The 25007-nt window shown below is 34.1% G+C and overlaps 1 protein-coding gene across 6 annotated transcripts in view; it reads left to right on the top strand.

The window, feature by feature from the left end:
- The window catches only part of LOC118737979 (homeobox protein homothorax), a 615436-nt gene that overhangs the window by 245941 nt on the left and 344488 nt on the right, over positions 1 to 25007 (top strand). For all 6 annotated transcript variants that reach the window (XM_036468825.1, XM_036468823.1, XM_036468822.1 and 3 more), the window contains one exon: positions 17998 to 18183. In XM_036468825.1, coding sequence (XP_036324718.1) covers positions 17998 to 18183 — 186 coding nt within the window. The remainder of the gene's footprint in view (positions 1 to 17997; positions 18184 to 25007) is intronic.

The following is a 25007-nucleotide window of genomic DNA, read 5'->3' as shown; positions in this document are numbered from 1 at the left end:
ATAGCAATGATTCAGCAAAATACAAGTGTATATGTATTTTTGCTGAAGCTGGATTTGTGTGACTGCAACGGACAAAAAAAAATGTTAACAATATTTCTTTAAATATTTTCCTCTGCTTCTTTTAATATAGTCTTCCGTTATACTACAAAAAAAGATTAAAAGTAATATTAAAAAGTTAAAAAATTACTTTTCACGCTCTGAGTAGCAGCGTGTAGTGCCACTTAACTGCAGCTAATAAAATCTTACAGCCAAAGTCACTCTTTTGTAGTTCCTGTCTGTTTGAGTGACCTTTCAATAAAAATCATGAGGTGTGATTTTGCATTATGCACACTCGGGTGATGGTTGCTTGTTCATTAACATTTTTTAAATTCATTTTCATTTCATATAAATACAAAATAAAAAATAAAATGATTTCACATATACGTATGTATGTATGTATTTCCCTCAATATTTTGATGCCTTAACGTTGATAAGAAGAGTTATTGTCGCTCAAAAAAATGGTGAACCATTTCTGTAAGCAGCACTTTTTAGGCGCTACAGGGATTCTCAAAGTCAAAAAGATGATATCAAAATTTGGCTTTAATTAAATGCAAAGTACATACATACATACATACTTCCAATGCTCGGCGCTCGGCGCTCGGCGTTCTGTCAGACATCCGCACTTAGTATATCAAAAATGTAAACGAATACATTATTAAAATATTTTACTTCAAATACGTTTTATTTGTTGGCTGATTTTGTGTGCGTGCGCTTATGTGCGTTTGATTCATGCGCTGTTTGTTAGTTCGTAAATTCACAGCAACACCCACTTCATTATAGCCGCTATTTTCAGTTGTTTATTCAATTTTCTTTCTTTCCCTACTCTATTGCCACTAAACAACTAATTACTAGTTTGTCTAATTTGTTACAAGCGCTTTATTGGGGGAGTTTTACCATTTTCTAACCATTCTTTGACCCTCAAAAAAATATCAAAAAATAAAAAAAAAGTTCAGACAAAATTTTAATTTAGGCAGCAACTATCAAAAAATTGTTAAACAGCTCGAAAATTCAAAACTAATGCGTTTTGCCCAAAAATTAATTAAGCAAATGCTTAGCCAAGCATAAATTGGACAAAACTTGGGCATCGTTAGCTAGTCGCTAGTTGATTACAATAACACTTACATATGCATGTATGTACTTACCTATATATGTATGTATATTATGTGCATTTGTATTCCCTCTAAATGCGCGCCATAAAATTCGCTACAGTGGCCACTGCGTTCCCGGCCGCACTTCCTACGACCTCCAGTCGCTTGGCACTAACCACCACCAGCACCGTCAACGCCAACAAATACCGAACGCACTCGATAAAACTCTGTATAAGTCGGCTGATTTGACCACTTAATTCAGCGTCTTGTGATTTTCACAAGAATTAACTAAAAATTATGTAAATGTCTTTTATTTATACAAAAGAAATATACGTACTTATGTATGTACATTAAGGCGGAGTAATTGGTTCGGAGCAAAATATTCGAAGCAGTGTATAGCAAATTCAAATTCTACGATTAATTCTAAGCAAACATGGCGAACAAACTACATACATACATATATACCAAAAATTACGTTTGACCCTCGCAATTTTCGAAGAAAAAGCAGTATATTGTAACTCTTTAGTCGAAATTTATTTTTAATTGTACCAAAAAAATGTTCTAATCTCTCAGTTTTGTGAAGTCGTTTTTTAAATACAAATAAAAGAAAACACACATTTTTTTAAATGAAAAACTAATTTCGTTCAGAAAAAAAATACATATATTTATTCTTTCAAAAATTGGAAGGGTCAAACGTCATTTTCGGTATATAGTTTGTTCACCATTTTTGCTTAGAATCGAACGTAGAATTTACTTCTACTTTTTTCGAAATTAAATTATTCCGCCATAATGTACATTAGAGTGGTCCAAAACTTTTTTTTCCGAGATAGGGTTTGGTCACCTTCCAAAATTGTTTCTCTTTCCGAAAGAGGTGCTGGCACAAAACTTTACAAGATGCTCATATTTTACTCTACTTAGAAGTAGTGTGTACATGTATTAATTAAACAATTGGTTAAGCGACATAAGAACAAATTTAAATTATCTAAAAAATATCAGAAGCCTCGATTGTCATGGCAACACATTTATGCCAGTTTCACAGCGATCCAGTAGCGCATTTCAAGATCATTGAGCACCTTGAATTGGTTGCAGTAAAAAATTGAAAATTGGTATAAACATTAAAAATATCAAAAGGAAAAGGCTAATGCGATGTTTCCACGATCCGTAATTCGCTCTCTCATTCGTAATTCGCTCTCCCATTCGTCATTCGCCGTGCCAATTACCTTCCGAATTACGTAATTGGCCATACAAAATTTTTGAGAGCGAATTACCTCATTTGTAGGTAATTCAGATCGAATAACCATGCGAATGACGAACGAATTGGTGCCTTCTCTAATATTTATCGGAAATATATCGACGTTTTCACCGGCCTGCTCCCATTTTCTGGCACTTTTTCTAGTTGTAGAATAATATTAATAAAATATTCTCTATACATATTAAAATTGTTGATGATAACTTAAATTTTAGCTCCATATTCGATATTTTCAGTACACAAAAATAATAATAAATAGCGAAGCAGCAAGAACTAGAGCTGCCAAACGAATTACTAATATGTGCCGTGGAAACAGGGTAATTCACGAATTACTTAGAGAGCGAATTACGAATCGTGGAAACATCGTATAAGGGGCCCCGTTTTCTAGAATGGCAAAAATTGGACCACTCTAATGTACATAGGTACACATACGAATACCACGCATAGAAAAAATTAAAATGCATTCCTTTTATAATCCACTCATATGTTTGTTTCTGCAAACCCTGTGCCCTACTCATTGCAACATGTTGCTCATCAACATTTTTTTATTGTTGCGCCCCACTTGATCTTCCGCTGCGCCACCATGGATATATTTTTTGTCAAGTTTTAAGCGCATTTTTCACCGCTTTCGAGCTAAATTTGATCCCTCCACTTACCAAAATTAAGCCAGCGAAAAAAGTGGATTGTTAAAAATCAATGATCGCATACAAATGAATCGCCGTAGAGACTGTGTCACTCTCCTCTTCCAGTTTTGTCTACAGGGCTCCTTTGTTTTCGCTGTGCAGGTAAATGCGATTGTCTGCTGCGGTTGCTGTTATTGCTGACTGCTGTTCGATTGTTCTGTTATGTTGTTTGCTTCGGTTTCAATTTCAGTTTGAATTTCGTGTTGTTTAAGCTTTGGTATTTCAACTTTTGTTGTTGATTTTTTTTCAACTTGTTTTTGGGAACATTGTTCAGTTTATAAATCTGTTTTTTTCTCCACTGAGTATGTCGTTTTTTTTCTCGGTTAGCGACTGTTTTGTTGGTCACATTTCTTCATCGTCTACAAACGAACAGGGATTTACTTAAGTTTTTTGTGCTCAAGCTGGCCTGTCAGCCTGATTGCAGTCGCTGGCATATTGAGTCAACCAGCAGACGTTATAAGCGCAGCGATGAGAAACGGGTTTTCTGTTTAGGCTAAAATGACTTTTTGTTTTGTTTAATATTTTTAATTCGATTATTTTGGCACAAAGATTTGAAAATGTATAAATTTACTTTTAAATTATGTTGGACAAAATGAAACAAAACGTTTGCAATCATTTTCATTTTGTTTGTAAATTAATCAGATTGCGACAAGATTAAGTGCAAATTTCAAGGCATGATTCAATCACTGCGTGCGTAAATCTGCAATAAGATAAGCGTTATTTTTACTTAAAAAATATATAATGTTTTACATAAAAAAAATATAACTAAATATTTTGCGATCATGTATTTGCTAAGTTTTCGCGTAATCTCTACTCCAACTTATGATGTCCGCCTTGAATTTGAGGAAATATGAATTTTCAACAGTTGTTAACGCAATCTAAGTTGTTCCTAAAAAACATTGTGAAGAGCTTGACTGCAACTTTTTTAGTCACTTAGCATTTCAATATATCTACCAATTCAGCACAGCAGAATATTTATTATGGAAAGACAATTTTAAGCACGATGTACGTAGATTCCTTATACTCAAGCCTTACTCAGCTCGGCTGAATTGCAATTTAAACATTTTTATGAGAGAAAATGTATCATGCGATTGTAAGCGATGCCTACGATGCCTTTTTGCACTATTCGGTGATTAGTTCAATAAATCCAACTTCACTTAATTGTACAGTTTTCACTAACACAATTTTTTTACTGATCTTAATCAAAGTTTAACATATGAAAGCGCCATAACGTGTTTTTTATCACCGAATTGAACATATTTGATATCTCTTAAATGAAATGCAATTCAAACATAATTCAGCTCAGCTGAATTTAACAGAAATGCACTGCGGTTCATTTATATAGACAATTCTAGCAAATTTTTCCAGCTGAATTGCTCTGAATTTACAGAGGAGTAATAAAATTTAATTTTTTTTTATCTCTAGACAGCGATAAATGTTATCAATTACATGCTACTTTTCTGCACTAAAGAGTTTGGTTAGGCTTATTAACTTCTTACAGAGACAAGTTTATTGCTAATCGTATACAAAAACAAAGCCACTGAATTACGACGCATCACGCATCGACGCATTATGCGAACATCGATTAATTTTGCGTAACGCAGCAAAATAGTGAAAATTTCTGTCTGAGATGGAGATGCATGGGTTTTTTTCACGTATGCGCTGTTTTAAATGCATGCACATACACATACATACATGCATGCATATGTATGTCCATACGATTATGCTTTGTGGATATGCAGCCATACGCAACAAACGCAATTGCGTACAAAGCCATCAACTGTTCTTAATTACTCCGACTTTCTTTGTTTGGATTTTTTTTTTAACTTTTTCTCCTTTTTCTTAAGTGAAAGTTACACATTAAATCGGTCTGCTACGTATTGAGTTGATGAAAAAAATGTTTAAGTAGTTGACAGTTGCAATGCGTATGTCTCTCGGCGGTATTGTTACCGTACACCCAGTTTTCACTTTTTGTGCATTGCTTTTTTTATAGTGTACTTTTGCATAAAGTTAGCGATGACTTTTTTGTGGATACTTTCGCTTTGGAAATTAGGACTAAGAAATGTGGTCTCAATATCTAAAATTCTGCTGCGTATAATTTTAAAGTTGCAAGCCAATATCTTATCCGGCATATTCTCCGCTAAAAAAAAGTCACCAGGCATCACTTCAGCCATCCACTCACTCATGCATCCATCGATCGATTCACCCATGCAAGGTATGCGTCCATTTAGTCAGCCAAACCAACGACCAGCTAACCCACCTTCCAGTCAGTCTTGGTCTAAGCCATCTCTACCTTATACGCCACATTTACCCACAGCTAACCGGTAATATTGTCACTGCCTTTGTATGTATAGATGTGTGAGTGTGTGAGTGATTGTGTGTATTTTGTATGAGTGCATGCAACCCAGTGTGACCAGCGATCTTTATCGCATCCCACGACAGGTTTTTGTTTTGTCATTTGTCACTCACTCACTGCGGCGCTGGGTTGTGTATGAGAAGAGCATTACAAAAACTAAAGTAAAACAAAAAAAAAAATGCAAAACAATAAGAACCGTCACAAATATAAAAGTAAAATTACAAAATAAAAAGAATAAAACAATTGCGGTAGAAAAAAAAAAAATTAGCAACCGAAGCGTAGAAAATGTTTTGTAGCTACAACGAAAAATCCTTAACATATTTACGAACATACACACTTGTAATATCTACATACACTTAAGCTAGTGTACTACTGAGTTTTACATACTACCCTATTATGCTGCCTGTAAGACTTTGTTGTTATCAATTTTGTTTTTTTTTTACCCATTCCATTTGTTTGTATTTTTTCATGGCATTTTACTATACGATTGTTTTTTTTTCTCAGTCGCCACCTGTCTATCTGTCCCTGTGGACTTTGTTGCAAATTTGTTGCTGATTTTTTTCGCTAAGTTGAAATCTATGTATGTAGTATGTATATGTATATATGAAATACTTACTTGTATCCCATGCAAAAAATGCTAATGATAACAAGCATTTCCCCGCGCGATACCCAACTCCCCACTCCTGTTAGTCTGCGATACAATGGTAATCGTTCGCTCCATTTGTCAGTTTGTGTCAGTGTCTGCCCTATTGACAACCTGTGTGAGTCCCAAGATTTGTTTTATTTAAATTTTCTTTTTAGTTGGTCTGAAAAAACCTGTTCCCCGGCGAGGCTGTGTACAAAAATTCACTGAGGAGAGTATGGAACATATATGTACGTAAATTAGGGCGGGTAAATTTTTTGCATAGGAAGATTCTGTGTGCAATTCTAAGCAAATTTGCAGAAGAGACCGTAGGTATACACTCAATTTGGAGTTTGGAAAATAGGTTTCGCAGCAAATGTGGATTCCTCGTGCCAAAAACACCCTTGCAACATGTTTTTAATGTTTCACATACAAAATTTAAGCATTTTATTACGACACTACAGCAAAATGATAAAAAACCTATTTTCGCAATTTGGCAAACTCCGAATTGATTTAAGACCCATGGTTTCTTCGGGAAATTTGCTTACAATTACACGTAGAATCCTTCTGCACTATACGCGCATAGTCGGAAAAATCTCCCATACAAATTGACCCGCCCTAATGTACATACATACACTATTTACTATGTGACGCTCTGACGCCACTCCGTCCACACGTACATCCGATTGCAATTGAATAAACAGAAGAAATAGTCAGTAACACGACGCCTAACTGCAAACCCACTCTCTGCTCCTGTGCTAGGGCTTTGCGCACTTACATTGCAATTAACAATATTTCTGCTTGTTCGCCTCTTTTTTCCAATAATAACAATAATAATAAACGTTTAAAATTTTTACTCTGACCGTTTTTTCACTGCTGTCTCTTTTTGGTTACAATTCACTTTATTGCCGGCCAATAAGTATGTAGTACTCATAGCAAACGGCACTACATATACATACATATGTACAGCCTTATACATACATAGTCAGCTAGTCAGCCGCCTTTAAATCACTTGTCGTCGTTTGGTTATCTGCGAAAGGAAATCGAAAATTACTACAAAAAGATTTGCATCTGCATTTAGCAGATACAACTAAGAGACAAGCAGCATACAAAGCAACTTAGTATATATGTGTATTTTAGCTACATACATACATACATACATTTATACACGAGAGTGTTTATGTATAAATACTTGATAATTTCAAATGCGGAGCTCGGACACAATTCTTAAGTATTTAGTTCTAGTTTGCGTGACAGCCGCTTTTGTCTTTCAAGTGGTAATGCATGCAGTAGATATGTAGTACTTATATCTTATAGATACCTTACTTACCTCTTCTTGTTATAACAACAAATGTGACCGGTCTTGGCTACTTGGCAACATGCAAACGAATATATGAACATATTTGTGTCTACATAAATTAATATGCACATATGTATGCATGTTTATAATACATTGGTTTACCTTTTTCTACATACATATGTACATATTTGTGTTTCCAACTTTAGTAGAAACTTGTTACTTAGCGATACAATGAATGATTAAAAAATTATGTATGCGTTCCTCTTTCGAGATTTTCAGTGCTGATAAATGCATTAAAACAATAACTACGTTGGAATGGAATGTGTTTCGGGGAGTAAAGAAACCATTCACGCGATGAGTTTTCTGTGTCGCTGTTAGAAAATGAAAGATTGCCGGCATATGTAAGGCGATTAGTATTAGATATGCAAATTATTTGAAAAATTTACTTTAAGCCCATTTAAGAGTTTGGAAGCGAAGTGACCTCAACGTATTTAATTTTTGTTTTTTCTTAGTGTACCGAAACCGTAGAGCACTTCTTCTGTAGTTGCCCAGCTTTGGCCAAGAGGTTCCCGTGTTCTGCAGTGGTACCACAATGGACCTTCAAAAGGTCTAAGTGATTTGGTAAATTGAACCGACTGCCGCATCAACCTAACCTAACCCAGTGTACCGAAAACAGTCCTTACTTTCTTAACTTGAAATTGTTAGCTTAAAAAGTAAGCCACTTTTATCTACTAGGTGCTGAATTGTGCTGGATTGCGCTGAATTATTCTTAGTTGCGCTGCATAGGGCCGAATTCATTTTGCTTGTATATTTTAGACTGTTTAATGTTAGTTTGTTTAAAACTATTCGCGCTGAATAGGGCTAAGTCAGCATAAATTGCCCATTTGCAGAAAATTTAATGATCACAGATACTCCTTGTGCTACTTGCTCTTAAAATTAATTATAGTTATCATGAAAGCTTGCTTGCCCTTACTTTAAGTGCGCTGAATTAACCACAGAGCCGGAGATATTGTGCTTATTAAAAAAAAAGTTTTTTAATCAAATTACCCCTAACTTTACCTGTCGTAAGTTTTCAATGCGCTGAATATCTGCTACAAATATTTGGGCTACAAGTTTTATCTACATATGTGTAAATATATCTAGTTTAAATATTTAGAAAATATTTCTCCTCCAATTTGGAGGTGCTTGCACTTTAACGGCGCCTCCGAATGGCAGATACAATTCCAGAGATTTGCCATTGCCTGCAGACCGGCGGCCGCTATTAGAAAAAATTATAATGTTGCTGGATCTAGGAATTGGGTCTTGGACTTATAGGATGGTGAGCCCTTTGTTAGCTACTAAACATTTGTTATACCTGATTTCACTGCTTTATCAAAAAGCTCCTAATATCGCTGAATAATAACAAATCATATAATTATCTTAAAAAGTTATTAACTTTTGCATACAAACTCATATATTGGAGTTTAGGTGCGTTGAAGAGTGGTAAAAGCTTCATAAAAGTAGTTCCTTTTAAGGTAAATGTTAGGGTTAGCTGAATAGCGCTGAATTGAAACAACCGTGATTGTTGTAAGTGCACTGATTGATAGTACTTTGTTCGCGCTTAGAAAACTTTGCTATATAACGCGCTGAATTGCTTTTGAGTAGTTAACCCGCTCATATAATCATTGCATAGTAAAGCTTGTTGTAAAATCGCTGTTTCTAGATGAGTTTTACGGCACTGAGTTGCGCTGAATTGCGCTGAATAGCTGTTGTCGTAAGAGCTGAATAGCGCTGAGTAACTGCAAAAGTAAGCACACTTAGTCTTAGCCTCTTATTTAGCCAGAAGTTTTATTTATAAAGCGCTGAATTCTCAATGAGCAGTTCTAATTTAATTAAAGCAGTTGTTAAGCATATGTTGAACTTATTCTTAAAAATTGTTTTGAATGAGTGCATGCTGACATTAAATGGCTATTTTATTCTAGAATAATTTCCTTTTCGATTTTAATCACCAAACTAACCCTCTTTTTGCATCTAAGCAAAATGTTTGCGAACGCGCATACTTACTCAACAGTCACGTTGACTTTTGCCACCACCAAATGGCCAACCAATCAACTAATGTTAGTAAAAAAGAAGAAGATGGCTGATTCAGCGAGACTGGTTTATGTAGGTAGGCTTGACTGCCTGCAAATCGCATGCAAATTAGCTTTTGCGCATACGCATATGCAAACATGCCCATCCAAGAAGATTGGTTATAAAATGAAGGGCGCAAAAATTGCGCGTAAAACCTGAAATGGCGGGTGAATATAACGGGTGATTTTTTTGAGGTTAGGATTTTCATGCATTAGTATTTGACAGATCACGTGGGATTTCAGACATGGTGTCAAAGAGAAAGATGCTCAGTATGCTTTGACATTTCATCATGAATAGACTTACTAACGAGCAACGCTTGCAAATCATTGAATTTTATTACCTAGAAAAGTTGGCAGAAAATCCGCTTTTTTATCGACAAATTTTGTTCAGCGATGAGGCTCATTTCTGGTTGAATGGCTTCGTAAATAAGCAAAATTGCCGCATTTGGAGTGAAGAGCAACCAGAAGCCGTTCAAGAACTGCCCATGCATCCCGAAAAATGCACTGTTTGGTGTGGTTTGTACGCTGGTGGAATCATTGGACCGTATTTTTTCAAAGATGCTGTTGGACGCAACGTTACGGTGAATGGCGATCGCTATCGTTCGATGCTAACAAACTTTTTGTTGCCAAAAATGGAAGAACTGAACTTGGTTGACATGTGGTTTCAACAAGATGGCGCTACATGCCACACAGCTCGCGATTCTATGGCCATTTTGAGGGAAAACTTCGGAGAACAATTCATCTCAAGAAATGGACCGGTAAGTTGGCCACCAAGATCATGCGATTTGACGCCTTTAGACTATTTTTTTGTGGGGCTACGTCAAGTCTAAAGTCTACAGAAATAAGCCAGCAACTATTCCAGCTTTGGAAGACAACATTTCCGAAGAAATTCGGGCTATTCCGGCCGAAATGCTCGAAAAAGTTGCCCAAAATTGGACTTTCCGAATGGACCACCTAAGACGCAGCCGCGGTCAACATTTAAATGAAATTATCTTCAAAAAGTAAATGTCATGGACCAATCTAACGTTTCAAATAAAGAACCGATGAGATTTTGCAAATTTTATGCGTTTTTTTTAAAAAAAAAGGTATCAAGCTCTTAAAAAATCACCCATTAGTAGAGCAAAAAAAAATTAAACAAAAAAGTCATGAAAATACAATTTCTCTCAGCAAACAGCCGAAACACCAGAAAGTGGCCTGAATGTAGTAGGATGCAGAAGCACGAAACGAACTGCATACAACAAATGCAAATGCATCGAAATATAGAATTTTGCATAGCGCGAAGCAATTTAACTTCTTGTCTCTGCGCACATAATGACCGAACCGACTGACGGCCAGCTGAAATGCAAAATGCAAAATTCGCATAAATATGCATAAAAGTCGAATTGCCCGCGGGATATGCATATGTATATATGTATGTACGTGAAATACCTACATAGGTATGCGCACAGTTGCCCAGCTGCAGCATGTATAGAGATAATAGCAGTGCATGTACGCATGCGCACCAGCAGCGGTAGTAAAATATGTACAAGAAAAATAGCAACAACTTGCGCTGGTCTAGCGTTGCACACAGAGTTGTGGATGCCAGACAGCAGCAAAAAACAACAATGATAAGCATGCATTAGCCAAAAGCTTTGAGCGATTTAAGGCTTTTCTTCATTGTGTATATGAATGTATGGATAGGAATGGTGTACATGCGTATGAGTGATAAACAACTGCGATAAGGAAATGAGCGCGAGGCGCGCATAAACACCAGCACTGGTGGAACTTTAGGCATGAGTTCAGATTCAGATCTATGTGCGTATGTATGCATGTACATACATATGCACCCAATAAACATTTGTTTTAAATCTCAATTTGAGATGCATTTGAGAATCAGTCCTTTTCTCAAATCGCAAACGTTACTTCTCAAATGCATCACAAATAACCGTTGATGGCATTATTCTCAAACTAAAAGGCACATTTTCAATATGGAATTTTCCTTTATTTTCAAATGGTGAAATATCGAATTTTCAACCTTTTTTCAAACGTGAGAAGAGCGGAAGGAAATGAAATCCAGTGAAATTTTTGTATAGCGTTGCCAATGAAGCAATGATACACACAGTTTTTACAGAAAAATATATTTTTTTTGTTGGATTTATTGCATCTTCAATACAGCATAAGCCCCATTTATTATGCATACACATAAATACATATATATATATATTTTATTTTTATATACGAGGAGCGACTATTCGTCAGATAAACAGCGACCGCGTGGTCAAGGTGCCGTTTTGCGACTGATGTAGCATACTACAAATAGTCTACGACATCTTTGCATTGTTGACACAGTTGGAACGGAACGAAATGCTAAACAAATTTTTCTCAAACTGTTCTTAAGTTGATAAATAATATTTGAGAAAAATTTGAGAAAATGTTTAGTTTCAAATGATAAACGATGCTGAAAATCAAATGGAGAAATAAGATTTTCTCAAGCATTTAAAAATTTTTGTTCCAGTGTTTGTTGGGTATGTATGCACATGCATATGTATAACAACATACAGCTTGGTTGATCGGCCAAAGTCCGACTTACTCGAAGGGCAGTGAATAATTTGCCGCACAGCGAAGTGAAGTGCATGGCCACGGCTGAATGTTTGTATGTTTCATCGAGTGGATGATGCACTTGCCGCATTTGACACAAAAGCTGCTGGTGTTGTCTGGACTTACATACATACTTACTAAGTATCTACTGATATGCAATAGAGTATTGTATATATGGAGTAATTCTGTGCAATTTCTGATTTTCGAATTTCTTGCGCCACACACAATTTTTTTTTTTGGTTTTTAAAAAATTTGTTAGCGAAATATATTTTAACAGAAATCCTTTTAAAGCTATTGTTTCATTTTTTTTAAAGCTAAAGTTCATTTTTAAGCGGCTTCAAAAAAGGGGGAGGTTATCAACTCGTCGAAAAGTTTTTTCTATGTTTTGTGTATGTATATGTTGCTGCGTAACTTTGGACCATGTAAACCGATTTCGACAATTTTTTTTTTTATCGGAAAGGGGGTACCTCAGGGATGGTACCGTCTTAATTTGGTAAAGTTCAGATCATTGGATCATAAGAAAATAAAGTTACTTCTGAATTTAATTTTTTAATTGTGAATTGAAGTCGGTTGTGTTTTCTATTTAAAAATACTTTTTAATAAATATTTTTGTTTACATATTAAAATTTTATGTTTTTTAAATTTTTGTTTTTTTTGTTTGTTTTGCTGTAGTCGACTACACGCGCATTCTTCTTCCATTACATTTCCAGCACTCCGGCATTCCTGTCTTTTGCCATTTGCTCATTTGCATATTCTTTGGCACAGTTCAGCTCGCCATAAAAGTGGTCAAACTTGTTTGTCGCAGCTTTGGTGTCTTCCCGATGTAGCCAAAAATGAAAAAGCAAAATGTATACACTCACCGTAGCCGCTACAGCGCTTTCGGCCACTACTTACCTGCGCTTGCCTTTGCCGTTGCTGTTGTCTGCGCCGCTCACTTTTGCGGTCAGTGTAACTGTCACCAAAGTCAGGGATATCGAAGGTTAAGCAGCAAGCAGACAAAGAGCAAAAACTAGCAGCCAATTTTAACTGAATTTTTATGCGTCAAAATATTTAGCTGGATTTTTTTTTTTTTCAATTTTTGTTTGGTAAATTTTTGAAGGACAGCTAAAGTAGATATTTCGTGCGAGTAGTGTGCGCATTTTTTTTTGTTGTAAGCGAAAAAATAACGTTTACATATGCAATAAGAATTTGTATATCTGTTAAAAAATCAACTTAAAAATACAAAACATTTTTATCCACATCGCCTTAAAAATTCACTACGCCAGCTCGTCGTATTGTGCTACAAATTGTTGCACGTCTCACCTGCATGGTCAGACGCAATTTGCATGAAAACATCGTTTGCCATAAAAGCGTCCGCACACGTTTACCCTACCCTACCCTACGCCCATCAAGCCAACAAATGTCAGTACATAATTACTAATCGTCCAGCCAGACGTCCAAAAGCTCAAACCATTTTCTTCTCTGCCACATAAGCATGGCCAGACCAGACACTCAGTCATTCACTCAACTCGGTCGCTGCACTAGCTCTTTCTTGTCTTGTCACTGCGTGCAACTTCCAAAGGGACTACAAGAATGCGCCGCAAACATTCTTTAGCGCGTACGTTAACGCTTTTTTGTAGTAGGTAACTAACAGCAAGTGGCAAGAGCGTGTATGTAGTGTTGTTGTTGTTGTTGTTGTTCTTTCGACGGTTTTGCGGATGCACTGCTGGTGTGACAGATAACATGCGCGTACAAATCAATTTCGTGCGCTGAGCTGCTTGCTACTTCAGTGCCATAAAGCTTGTTGTTGTGGTTGTTGTTGCTATTGTTGCAATGCCATCATAAGCACTCACATAAGCATAACAATAATCGTAATAATAATTACAACAACAAAACAATAGCACTCATACTCAATGCTGATGATAACAATACCAGTTGGCGGACCAAACCAGCCAAGTCACAAATAATTATTGCAATTCCGGCAGGCATTTTATGTGAAATATTTTCATTCTATACTACATACATACATATGTGCATATGCATGGTTGCATGGTTGTCTTTGGTTGCGCACGCGCTTGCACATAAATTCACAATTGATATGTTTATGGTGTGATCTGTGGCGCGTTCAGCGGATGGCGGAGGTGGTCGTCCGGCCGGCCGGCCGGTCGGTCGGTCGGTCGGCTGATACGCTGATAATTACTACAGCAGTGGCTGCAACAATAACACTTACAATAACAATAACAATAGCAATAATCATAAACATAATAATTTTTTGATTAATCTGTCAGTGTTGAGGTTGACAGTTGAATTCAAGCTGCAAGTGTTTGATGAGCGTTGTTGCTAACTACGTATCAACATAGTACATATGCATATGTATGCATGTATGTACATATGTGGCATGCCACATCGAGAGTGTAATTGCAAGTGCGAGTATTATTGCCAACGCATTGTCTGTATGGCAATTAATTGCGCGAAAAATACTGCCTGCAACGAGTGAATATTTTATGATGATTGAATGGGCGAATGAATGATGCAAATGTTGATGGGCAATTAAGAAAATTTAAATGCTGTTAAGATAAAGTATTCAATTCTTTTTTTCAGTACGAAATTGTTCTTATTCAAATACTTGTTGAAAGTTATTAGTAGCATTAAATGTCACATAAACATATATTTACATACAAATATATTTTCAGATCAAAATTGCATTCTTCTTTCATAGTTTATAAGAAATAATTAATAGTATTTGCATATGCGTGATTTAAAAAGGCTATATGATAATTCAAAATACATAATCATTTTTTCGTTAAATGGTATGCTATGAGTAAATGGCCTGCTATAATCACAAATTCTAATTTCCTAAAAAAATAATAAATTGGCTTGGAATAATACAAATTACGTTGACATTTGTAAGTATCGTATACCATAAATTCTCATCATCAGCAACAGCACAATAATAATTACATATGTATGTGCATCAGAGAACTGCATTAGCCGATTTAAATGCGATTTCAAGCTACATACTTTTAAACAAACAAGTCCAGCGGAAGTGTATGGGAGAAGTACACAAAGCGAATCATTTACATTTCCAAGCCACCTGCGCATAAAAAATATAAGTTCAAGTACGATTTACAACAAGAATAGCAAACTAACAGATTAATCACAACTAAGTCGTGCATGATCCGTTGATTGGCCGATGTGGCAAGTGTAAAAACTCTTATTACACTCGTAGCCCTGCAAACTTTACCACAGTTTTTTTTTTAATTTGGTAGATCTTATATAAATAAGAGTTTCAAACTTTGCACAAAACTTAGAAAGATTCATCAACATTTTTAGGAGAATTTTGGGTATGCAATTAATCGCTTAGGCGGTTAGGTTAGAGTTTCTAATTTGTGTCGTTTTAAACCATTCGTAATTTAAATTGAAAAGAGACAAAAAGAAATCAGTCCCAACGATTTCAAATGGCTTAGAAGTACTAGTTGGAATATAAGATTTATTTCTCTAGAAACCTCATCTAGTCCTACGCAGTGGTAGGCAGTTGCACAGGATATGCTTTACCCTTTCCTCTGCATCTGATAAGCTACAACTAGAACACGAAATACCCAAGCCGCAGTATTCTGTGAAAGCGGCAGTACCTTCCTTTCGGGTATAATCTTAACTGAAGTGTGGTTTGCTCAGTAGGTGGCCTACATGCTCCTAGGGATCCTGTGGCTCCTTCACCAGCGGTTAGCCATATTTTGGCAGCGCTTGATATGTATATACATGTATGTAGTTCAGGCACACAAGAACATATTCTGCCACTGATATATCTGGAGCCGACTCGTTTCTGGCTAGGTCGTTGATCATTTCTTTGTCAAGAATGCAACCTTTGCGCCGGCGCCTAAATTAGTGCAAGGATATGTCTATCTGCTAAAGTGTTAACTTACTTTCCACGCTGTGGTATCACATTATAATAGTGGTGATTTTTGCGGAGCCAAGTACCTTCAATGCCAGACGAATTTACAAGGCTTTCTTCTTTTCTTAGTATAGATAATATGCTGACTTTTTTCCTGAAGAGAAGCATGGGACAGATTTCAGCCATTCTTTTTGCAAATACATGTTAAAACGTAGCACGATATGTACCGTTATGGCAGTACATACGTTATATCCAACGATGCAGTAGTTTACTTTGTAGCGTTTTCCTTTTTCGAAATAATGTTGCATTTAACCTGCCCTGCGCCAGGGCACTCAAGCGTTCGTGTTCTTTCATCATCTTCACACGCATATTGCGTGCTCTTTCTTTAAAATGTTGCACTCAGAGAATGTTGCCATATAATAAAGTGACATTTTTTTCGTGAAAAGAAACGCCATTAGTGTTATGTGTTAATTTTCCAGTTTGATTGCTGTGTAAGTGACTTCCAATTAGTATTTAGCGCAAAGTATTTAGGCAAAAAAGTATGCATCTTTAAGGAAGGTAGGTTTGAACTAAAAATATTTTTCAAAGTGGCAATTAGAATTAGTTCAGTCTTTAGGGAATTTACGGTGCAAGCAGAATATCACAACAAATTACATCATCATATAAAAAATGCTCGCTTAGCCCCGAACTCCTTCAAAAAAGAAAGATAACTTCTCCCACCTTTCATAAGTATAGTCTAAAAGTGAAACAACATTTAGAACACGTAAAAGCGAAAGTAAAATATGTTTAAAAAAAGTACGTGTTATAGTTAATTATTTGGTTTTAAAATCAAATAAAGCTTTAAGTAGCTTGAAGTTTGTGCAAAAGGCTTGTTGCAGTTCTCTGATTTGAATTTATCATCAATAAAGGTGGCAATTTGAAGACCATAAGTCATAGTAGCTGATTTTTGTGATAGGATATGCATATGTATATTGGTATGGCTTAACATAAATTTTGTTCCCTAAAATGGTATACCATATTTTTGACTTATGTCATTATGTCGTGCATATATAAAAATGCTGCTACATAAATAATGACGTCATATGTTAGACGATATACCATTGATGACATAACATCACACAACATAACAAAACACAATTGCATAAAGCCATAGTCATTTAAAAACTTTTTAACAATTGAAATAATTATAAATGCTGTATAATGTGTATGTAACTACTTACAATCCAGCTCATAGAACTGATTCCAACTGTGACAGTTTAAATAAATAGCCGCTACAGATTCCATTTCCTTTTGAAAAATAATTATTAAATTAATAACTCTTATTTACACATTAAAACATGGCTTAGTTGATACAAATCAATATACACAAGTACTACACATGTACGTTATAACATTTTAATAGCTGGCAGTCGTTTGTTTTTCTTCAGAAATTATCGTAATAGATCGATTTACATTCATAATTGACTGTTAATTAAATTTTATTTGTCATATTCTTTCGCCTTCATAAATCACACCTTATGCAAAAAAATAATTAAACCATTATATTTATTAAGAATTTATAAAAGTTAATTGAATGTAATAGCTTCCCAAGTAGTTGTCCCATAGAGCAAAGAAAACCAAAAAAAAAAAATAACGAACAAAAAATAATCAACGAATATTATAAGAGCATTTTACCCCAGAAAAAATACCCTCATTAAAGAGATTGTACAAATTTTTGGACTTGCGAAATTTTTCAACGCAATGCATGCACTTAATCAGCGCTCTTGAATATTAGGTGTGTAAAAAACCTCAGCCCGAGAAATTCATGTTCTTATGCCACAAATAATGCCTTAATTCCTTTAAAATGTCTACTCATATTGACCAACTAAAAACAGAATACCTTTTTTGAAAAGCCATTCATTAGTAAAAATCTAGAATGCACATTAAAAAAATATTTAAATTTATATTTAATAGTTTTATAAAATATGTTAAACTTGTAATGAACTTTGCAATCGTGACTCATGAATTTTGTCTTTTCTCTTTCTTTTCTTTTCTTCTCTCTATCTCTCCCGCTCTCTCTCTTTCTCTCTCTTTCTTTGTGTTCTCTCTGTTGTTACAATTACAGGTGCATGAATTGTGCGATAATTTCTGTCATCGATATATCTCATGTTTAAAGGGTAAAATGCCAATAGATTTAGTGATTGACGAACGGGACACCACCAAACCACCAGAAATAGGTTCAGCTAATGGTGAAGGAAGAAGTAATGCCGATTCGACATCGCACACCGATGGAGCTAGTACACCAGACGTTGTGAGTACCCCCTTCGCGGGAGCACATGGTCCTATATTGGCGAGCTACAATGCGGTGGTGCACCCATGTTCGTAGTACGATAACGACCTTCTTGCAAAAACGAAGCGGGTGCTCACAATGCCCTGGGATTAAATTAAATTAAATAAAGAATACAAATGATAATAATAACTATAAAAGTAAAGTAATGAAAAAAAAACAAAACTTAAACCAATATCCGTACTAAATTTAAATGAAAACGAATAATGCCAAAAAAAATTGCAAAACTTCGAAAATGCTTAAGAAAAAATTTTAAGAAAGTCAAATGTAAGGAGGAAAAAACATGGCCACAAACAAATTTGTAAACTAATAATTAACCATCTACACCGCAACAACCACAACAACAAACAAATTCAAAAGGCGTTACGCACACGTATAGCAACAAAGAAAAATGGAAATGGGCAGCCAAAACAAAAAAAAAAAAAATTGTTGACAAGCTCGGAAGCATGAAAAGCTGAAAATAGAAAATGAACGAACAAAAGCACGCATGCACAAACTAGCCGCCAAGCGCCACTGCAACAGCAACGGCAACAGCAACTGCAACAACAGCAAGCGAGCAACAGAGCCGCAGCAACATTCTTCCACTGGTGGATAAATGTCCCAGCAGCCAAGCGCAAATAATAAGCTGTTTCGAATTCTATTTCGAAAAAAGTTTAATGAGAAAATCGCGGCATTGCCAGGCAAAATTTTTCTGTCACATAAATCAGCATACAAATAATACAATAACAATAAGAATATGCAGCAGCTATGCTAAGCGAATAAATTAAAACCTAAAAAAATATGTGCAAATTTCAGAATTGCCAGTTCCGAATTGAAATTAAAACAGTTGCCGCTGTTGCCGCCTCAGCTGCGCCGCGCCGCGCCGCGCCGAGCCGCACCATCACTGTCACTGCCATTTTTCATTGTCACTATACGTGGGTGCAACATCGCCAGACCAACAACAAACATAAATCAACAACACATAAAACGTTAACAAAAAAAGCAACAACAACAATTGCCAAATAGACAAGCAAACAAAAATAGATAATCACAATTTAAAACTAATAAAAACAAACAAAAGCAAAGGACAGTGAATTTGTTTGTTGACAGCCAGAGCAGCACAACATACAGCGTTGCAACATTGTGGCTAGCAACATGTGTAAGTGATAGCAGCTTCATTTAAGCTTGTTGCAAGCAGCAATGCTACAGCGTGTGTGTGTGTGCGATTGTGTAAATACCACATAAGAAAATTTTGCAACACAATAAACATAATAATAAATAAAATTGTTTTTGTTCATTGTTTTTTGCGAAAACTATTGTAAAAATGTATTAAAATTAAACAAAACAAAAAAAAACAACCTGCAAATTACATTTGTAAAAAGTTTTCCAACTACAAAAAAAAGTCTAAAAGAAATAAGTGCAAGAGAAAGATGAAGAAGAAATTTTTAACACAAAAGTACCACAACTAAAAAAGAAAATGCAAAATGTTAAACCAATGCCAGGGTTTTTGAGTCAAAAGTTTTGAAATGAAACTAATGCAATGAAAATTGAATGATTGAAGCGCATTGAAGAGCACGGAAATGTGAGAAAAAGTACTTCGTTTTTGCAAGAGGCCCATATAGCTCGCCAATATATATATAAATATTTATATATATACATATGTATAAAGTAATATATATACATAAATATATACTACTCTCTATGAATATATTAATATACGAAATCCTATATATATATATATATATATATATACCAATCAACTTATATATTTACATAGCTACGTATAATAAATTTTATTTTAACTTATACTAAAGAGTAAAACAAAATAATTTAAATTTTAAACTACTTACCGCCAACCTACCGCCATTTTTAGCAACCCCAGTAGGAATATTTACAAGTAAAGCTGGTATTCACAGTGTAGTTGAAAGCTTTAATTTTGCGCTTTTTTTTGCATGCCCCCAAATGTGTGGTGCCGGCCCATGCTGGCATGCCGAAAACCAATGTGTGCTTTTAAGGATTTTTTTTTTTTGTAGAAATTAGTCACATTTGCGCGCTGTGAATAGCACACCGTCTAATTTTTTGATTTCACCATTTTTTTATGGCGGCCCAATGCTGGCATACCAAAAGTAAAGAACGTAGCGCTTTTAAAAATTTTTTTGCTACTAATCACGCTTGCGCGCTGTGAATATCGCAATTGGCTCATTTTAAATTTTACCAAATTTTTTATATTATTAGTATTTTAAAGAAGCGCGTGCGTTGAAAAGTAAGTACTTGTTTTGGCGCAGTTAAGTTTTTTAAAATATTACTTTCTTTTAATGATGAAAAGCTTAAAGTTTGACGGTAGTGTTTCTTTACTTGCTACTTTCCTATTGTTTTTTTTTTGTTTTTCCCTAAAAAAAAAAACTTTAAAATATTCTATCTTCAAACGCCATGCGCAGGATGCAGCCAACCAACAACAACTGAAACAGCATTTTACGCCACTGGAGCAGACGTATGCCAGCTATCACATAAAAAATGAGGCGGATTTTTAGTGAGGTTCTAGTGGGCGAAAAATCGAAATAGATTTTTTTTTTAAACAGCAATTTTTGAACTAACAAAAAATTTGTATGAGGTAGCAACAGCTGGTTGCAGCAATGGTCAGCTGTTTTCTCTTCGCGAACAGCTGTTTTCCGCGCAATGGTCAGCTGTTCTCACATAACCAGCTACATTTTTGGCATTGCGTATGAATTTCTTTAATCGAAAACTCTAATTTGAGGGATCGTGATTGTCCAAAAATTGCTTTGAGCGCGCATACTGCTATGGTGATAAGCGCTTTTAGCAGTCGCTTTGAATTCGGGCTATTCCAAGACACAACTAGCTGATTATCCGAAATTCGTTTAGGAAAATGCCTCAAACGGTGGGCGGAGCATTATTACTATTTCTATAGAAAACCACTTTTTTTTGTACTTCAAATACTACTAATACGATTTCTACATACATAAATACTACAAAAACTGCAATACGCAACGGATATACGTAATAATTTGTATTGACTGAGAATATAAGTAACTAATTAACTGAAAGAAAATCCATATACGTAAATTAAAAAATAAATATATATATATATATAAAATAAAGAGAAAGTCTAGTGTATATTGTGAGCCAAGTTCTAGTGTATAGTCAATAGCAGGCGGGCATAATTAGGTTAGCGTTTAGACTAAATGCAAACAGATATACGTAAAAAGTGCACTGAACGGAAGTTTTTGTTTCATTACTTTTATATTTAGTTTTTTTTTTCATAGCTTGATAACGATTAGTCGTTTACAACTAGTTGAAGGCAAGAGGAAATATTTTGTAAAATAGCTGCTGTAATTAAAAAAATTCAATTTTAAATCAAATAATCTATAAGGCGTAATATAATACAAGCATATAAGTATGTCTATTTACAAACTCAATTAATGATAACAGAGGGATAGAAGCGGTCAAAATGTTAGTGTGGATTTAATTTTGAAAAATATTACTTTGAAAAAAGAAATAATAATAAATTTGAATACGTAATTAAAAAGTACATTTAATTAAAAACAAAACACACAAATACACACAAAGTATACGATTTTTATTAAGGAGTGGTGAAAAAAACAAATAGTTATACGATTTCATACATACCTATAACATACACGTCTTTAATTAACACCCATACAAACGCACTAACACACACATACATATTTACTTAAAAGCTGTTAAATTGGCCTCTTGAACCTTAATGCATTTTTAAATATATTTTATTTTTTTTTTGCCTTAAACAAAGTTCTTTACACTTTCTACGTTCATCACAATTTTTCGTTAAATATTTTCCCAACTTTCTGCGTGTTTATTTCATTCTGAAACTTGGCAAAATGTCATGCACAATATTTCCCCTCACTACTAACCAATTAAAAAATAAAAATTACTTTGTTTACAACCGACAGTGCTGTTCAAAAAATGCAACCATATATACGTAATTTACTAAACAAAAAACAAAAAAACTAACAAAGATGTTGAAGTGTAAATGTTAGTTTATAGATAAAAACAAAAAGAAGAGAAAAGTTAGTGTGAGTAAAAAGGAAAAACCTAAGTTCAAATGAAAGTATACGAAAAATTTTTATTTTTTATTAAATTTACCTATTACTTACCTTAGAATGTTGAATTTTTAATACGAGTATAAAAGCAGTGAGGAGAGGAAATATACATACATATATACGAAAGCTTACTAACATTAAATATTTAATTCATAAATACAATTTAACACACAAACAAACAAGCAAACAAACATACAACAAACGTATACTATCCATTAAATACTATTCCTACATATGCTAAGCGTGTTCCGACGCCGTCGCACAGTATGCTGGAGCCATACCTACTACTTAGTATGTATATATGCGTGTACAACGTGATTTCATACAAGTATTTACGTACATACATTTTTAACATAAATAGAAGAACTAATTAAGCGAACTTTGAACTTTACTACCAAAATAAAGGCGTTGTGGTGGAAGAAGAAAGGCAGCGAGCAAGTGAGGTTGACGCCTCGTAACGAATTATGTGAATATTGGAGCTTTTTTTTGTGTATAAATTAAGCTTTTTAAGTAAAATTTTCAGAGATTTTTAAAATCAGTTTTTGTACGAAACTTACAGGCGAGCTTAGTTTTTATTTGAAAGAAACTTTGGATAGCTTGCGAAAGCTTTCTGAAAAGAGGGCTTTTTTCAAAGCTTTTAAGGCAATTTGCATACAGTATAATTTTTTTGGTGCCATCAAACAACGTTAAAAAATCTGCCTGTTGATACGTTTATAATAGAATAAAACACTGAAACCAGATTACTTTAGAATAATTTAAAATTGAAAAGAATATTCTCCAAAATGGCGAAGTACCGAAGCTTTTTTATAGTCTATAAGCTTGTTAAAGCTTTCTATAATTTTGTGTATTGACACGCCAAAAATGAAAGCTTTATCTAATCATCGCTGGCTTGGGTCAGTTAAAAAATCGGAACTTTTTATCTTTGCGCATTCAAATACGATTTGTAGAAAATTTTGATGCAGATGAGTGACGTTCAAAAAAAGCTTCAAATAGCTTGACGCTTGAGAAATGCTTTGCTTTAGATCAGTGATAGATAATGCCTTGCACGCATGCAGAGCTTTTCTTAGCTTTCTGGAAATTTTTGCTAGCAAAAAGGTCGCTGTGAACTATGAATATCCAGACATCTTTAAAAAGCAGTACCCGTAGTATTTATTTTAGTCACCTGAACTTGCTATTTTCTTCCAACTCTGGCCTTTCTTTTTTCCTCACAAAGTCTCTAATAAAATATTTGCATACCTAATAACTTGTTCTTTCGCTTCCAAATACGTACTTAAAATCCTATAGGGTAAACTATAAACTCGGGAACGAGAAAACCGAAAGGACAATGAACTATCTGTATGTACTAACTATAAATTTAGCATACTTTTTCTTATTATAAAGTATTTAAAATTAATATTTTTTGCTTCAATTGTAAAGCTATATGGGCATGAAAATAACAAGATTTTCTACAATAGAAAAGGTTGAAAACTATTTGAATTACTAGAAAGTCATCTACATATGTAAAAGAAATTTCAAAACTTTTGAAATGTAACAAAATTTTTTTAAGTAAAAAAAAACTTGTATACGTTTTTCTTTAACTTATGCGTAAGTAAAGAAAATAAAAAATAATTATAAATAAATAATAAATTATTAGGAGTGAAAGGCATGAAAACTAAAAAGTTGCTAGTAAAGAAAATAGTTGTTGTACTTTTTTGTCATACAAATAAATAAAAAATAATAAATACAAAATAATAATAATATGGCACAAGTGTGCACAAAATTTGTTGTTGTACAAATAATATACACTTGTGCTACTTGTAAAATAGGTAAAAAAAATTAAATTAAAAATTAATAGCAGCATTAATAAATAGTGACGTGTAATTTTAAAATTGTGTTATGGGCCAATGCAGAAAGCTTCCTATTTTACTTTGTTTCTATTGAATCGCGGCAGAATATATGTATGTATTTGTTAATTAGAAAAGATTAAATCGAGAAGTAAACTAACTATTTTTCAAAAGCTTTGCTGTTTAAAAAAAATAATAATTGTTTTTTAAGTCAATAAAAAATACGTAATTATTGTATTATTTTGATTATGAAAAATTGAAAACATATATGTATAAATATTACTGCTTTTCTGTTCTATATTTGTTAAATGTTCTGTTAATTAAGAAATTTGCAATGTATAAATTTTAGAGAGAAGTAAGCAGTTGCAGAAAACGAAGATGGATGTGGAGCAACAAGTTGATATCGCAACTGAAATACGTAATTTGCTTTAGGTGATATCTATACATACATACATATACTATTAAAGCTTACATAATTAATTGTCTAATAAAAATTTTCCCAAAAAAAATTAAAAAAAATTACACTGAGTTTTTTCTTTACAAACATACAAAAATAGTGCTTTAAATTAATTTTTCAAAACAATTATTGTTTAGCAATTTGTTTTTTGTTTTTATTTGACTTATACACATCGAAACAAAATCGTTTTCGTTTTTGTTCTTATTACGTGTACAACAAATCCTAGGCATGTACTTCCTTCCTTTTTGTTAGCCTTGTTTTTTATTTCGAAATTATGTAGTTATTAGCAAAATTGTATTAAAACGCAATCAAAATACCAATAAATATTTTTTTTTTAAAAAGGAGATGAATAAAAATAAGAAAATAAATGAATCACAAAAAAAGCACAAAAAAAGAAACAAAAACAATTTACATGATATACGAGTACATTTT

This window comes from Rhagoletis pomonella, unplaced genomic scaffold, assembly GCF_013731165.1.
Source record: "Rhagoletis pomonella isolate Grant_MI unplaced genomic scaffold, Rhpom_1.0 Rhpom_scaffold_00004, whole genome shotgun sequence".
Taxonomy (NCBI): domain Eukaryota; kingdom Metazoa; phylum Arthropoda; class Insecta; order Diptera; family Tephritidae; genus Rhagoletis; species Rhagoletis pomonella.
The sequence above is the reverse complement of the archived record's forward strand: the minus strand, read 5'-3'. Positions and strand labels throughout refer to the sequence as shown.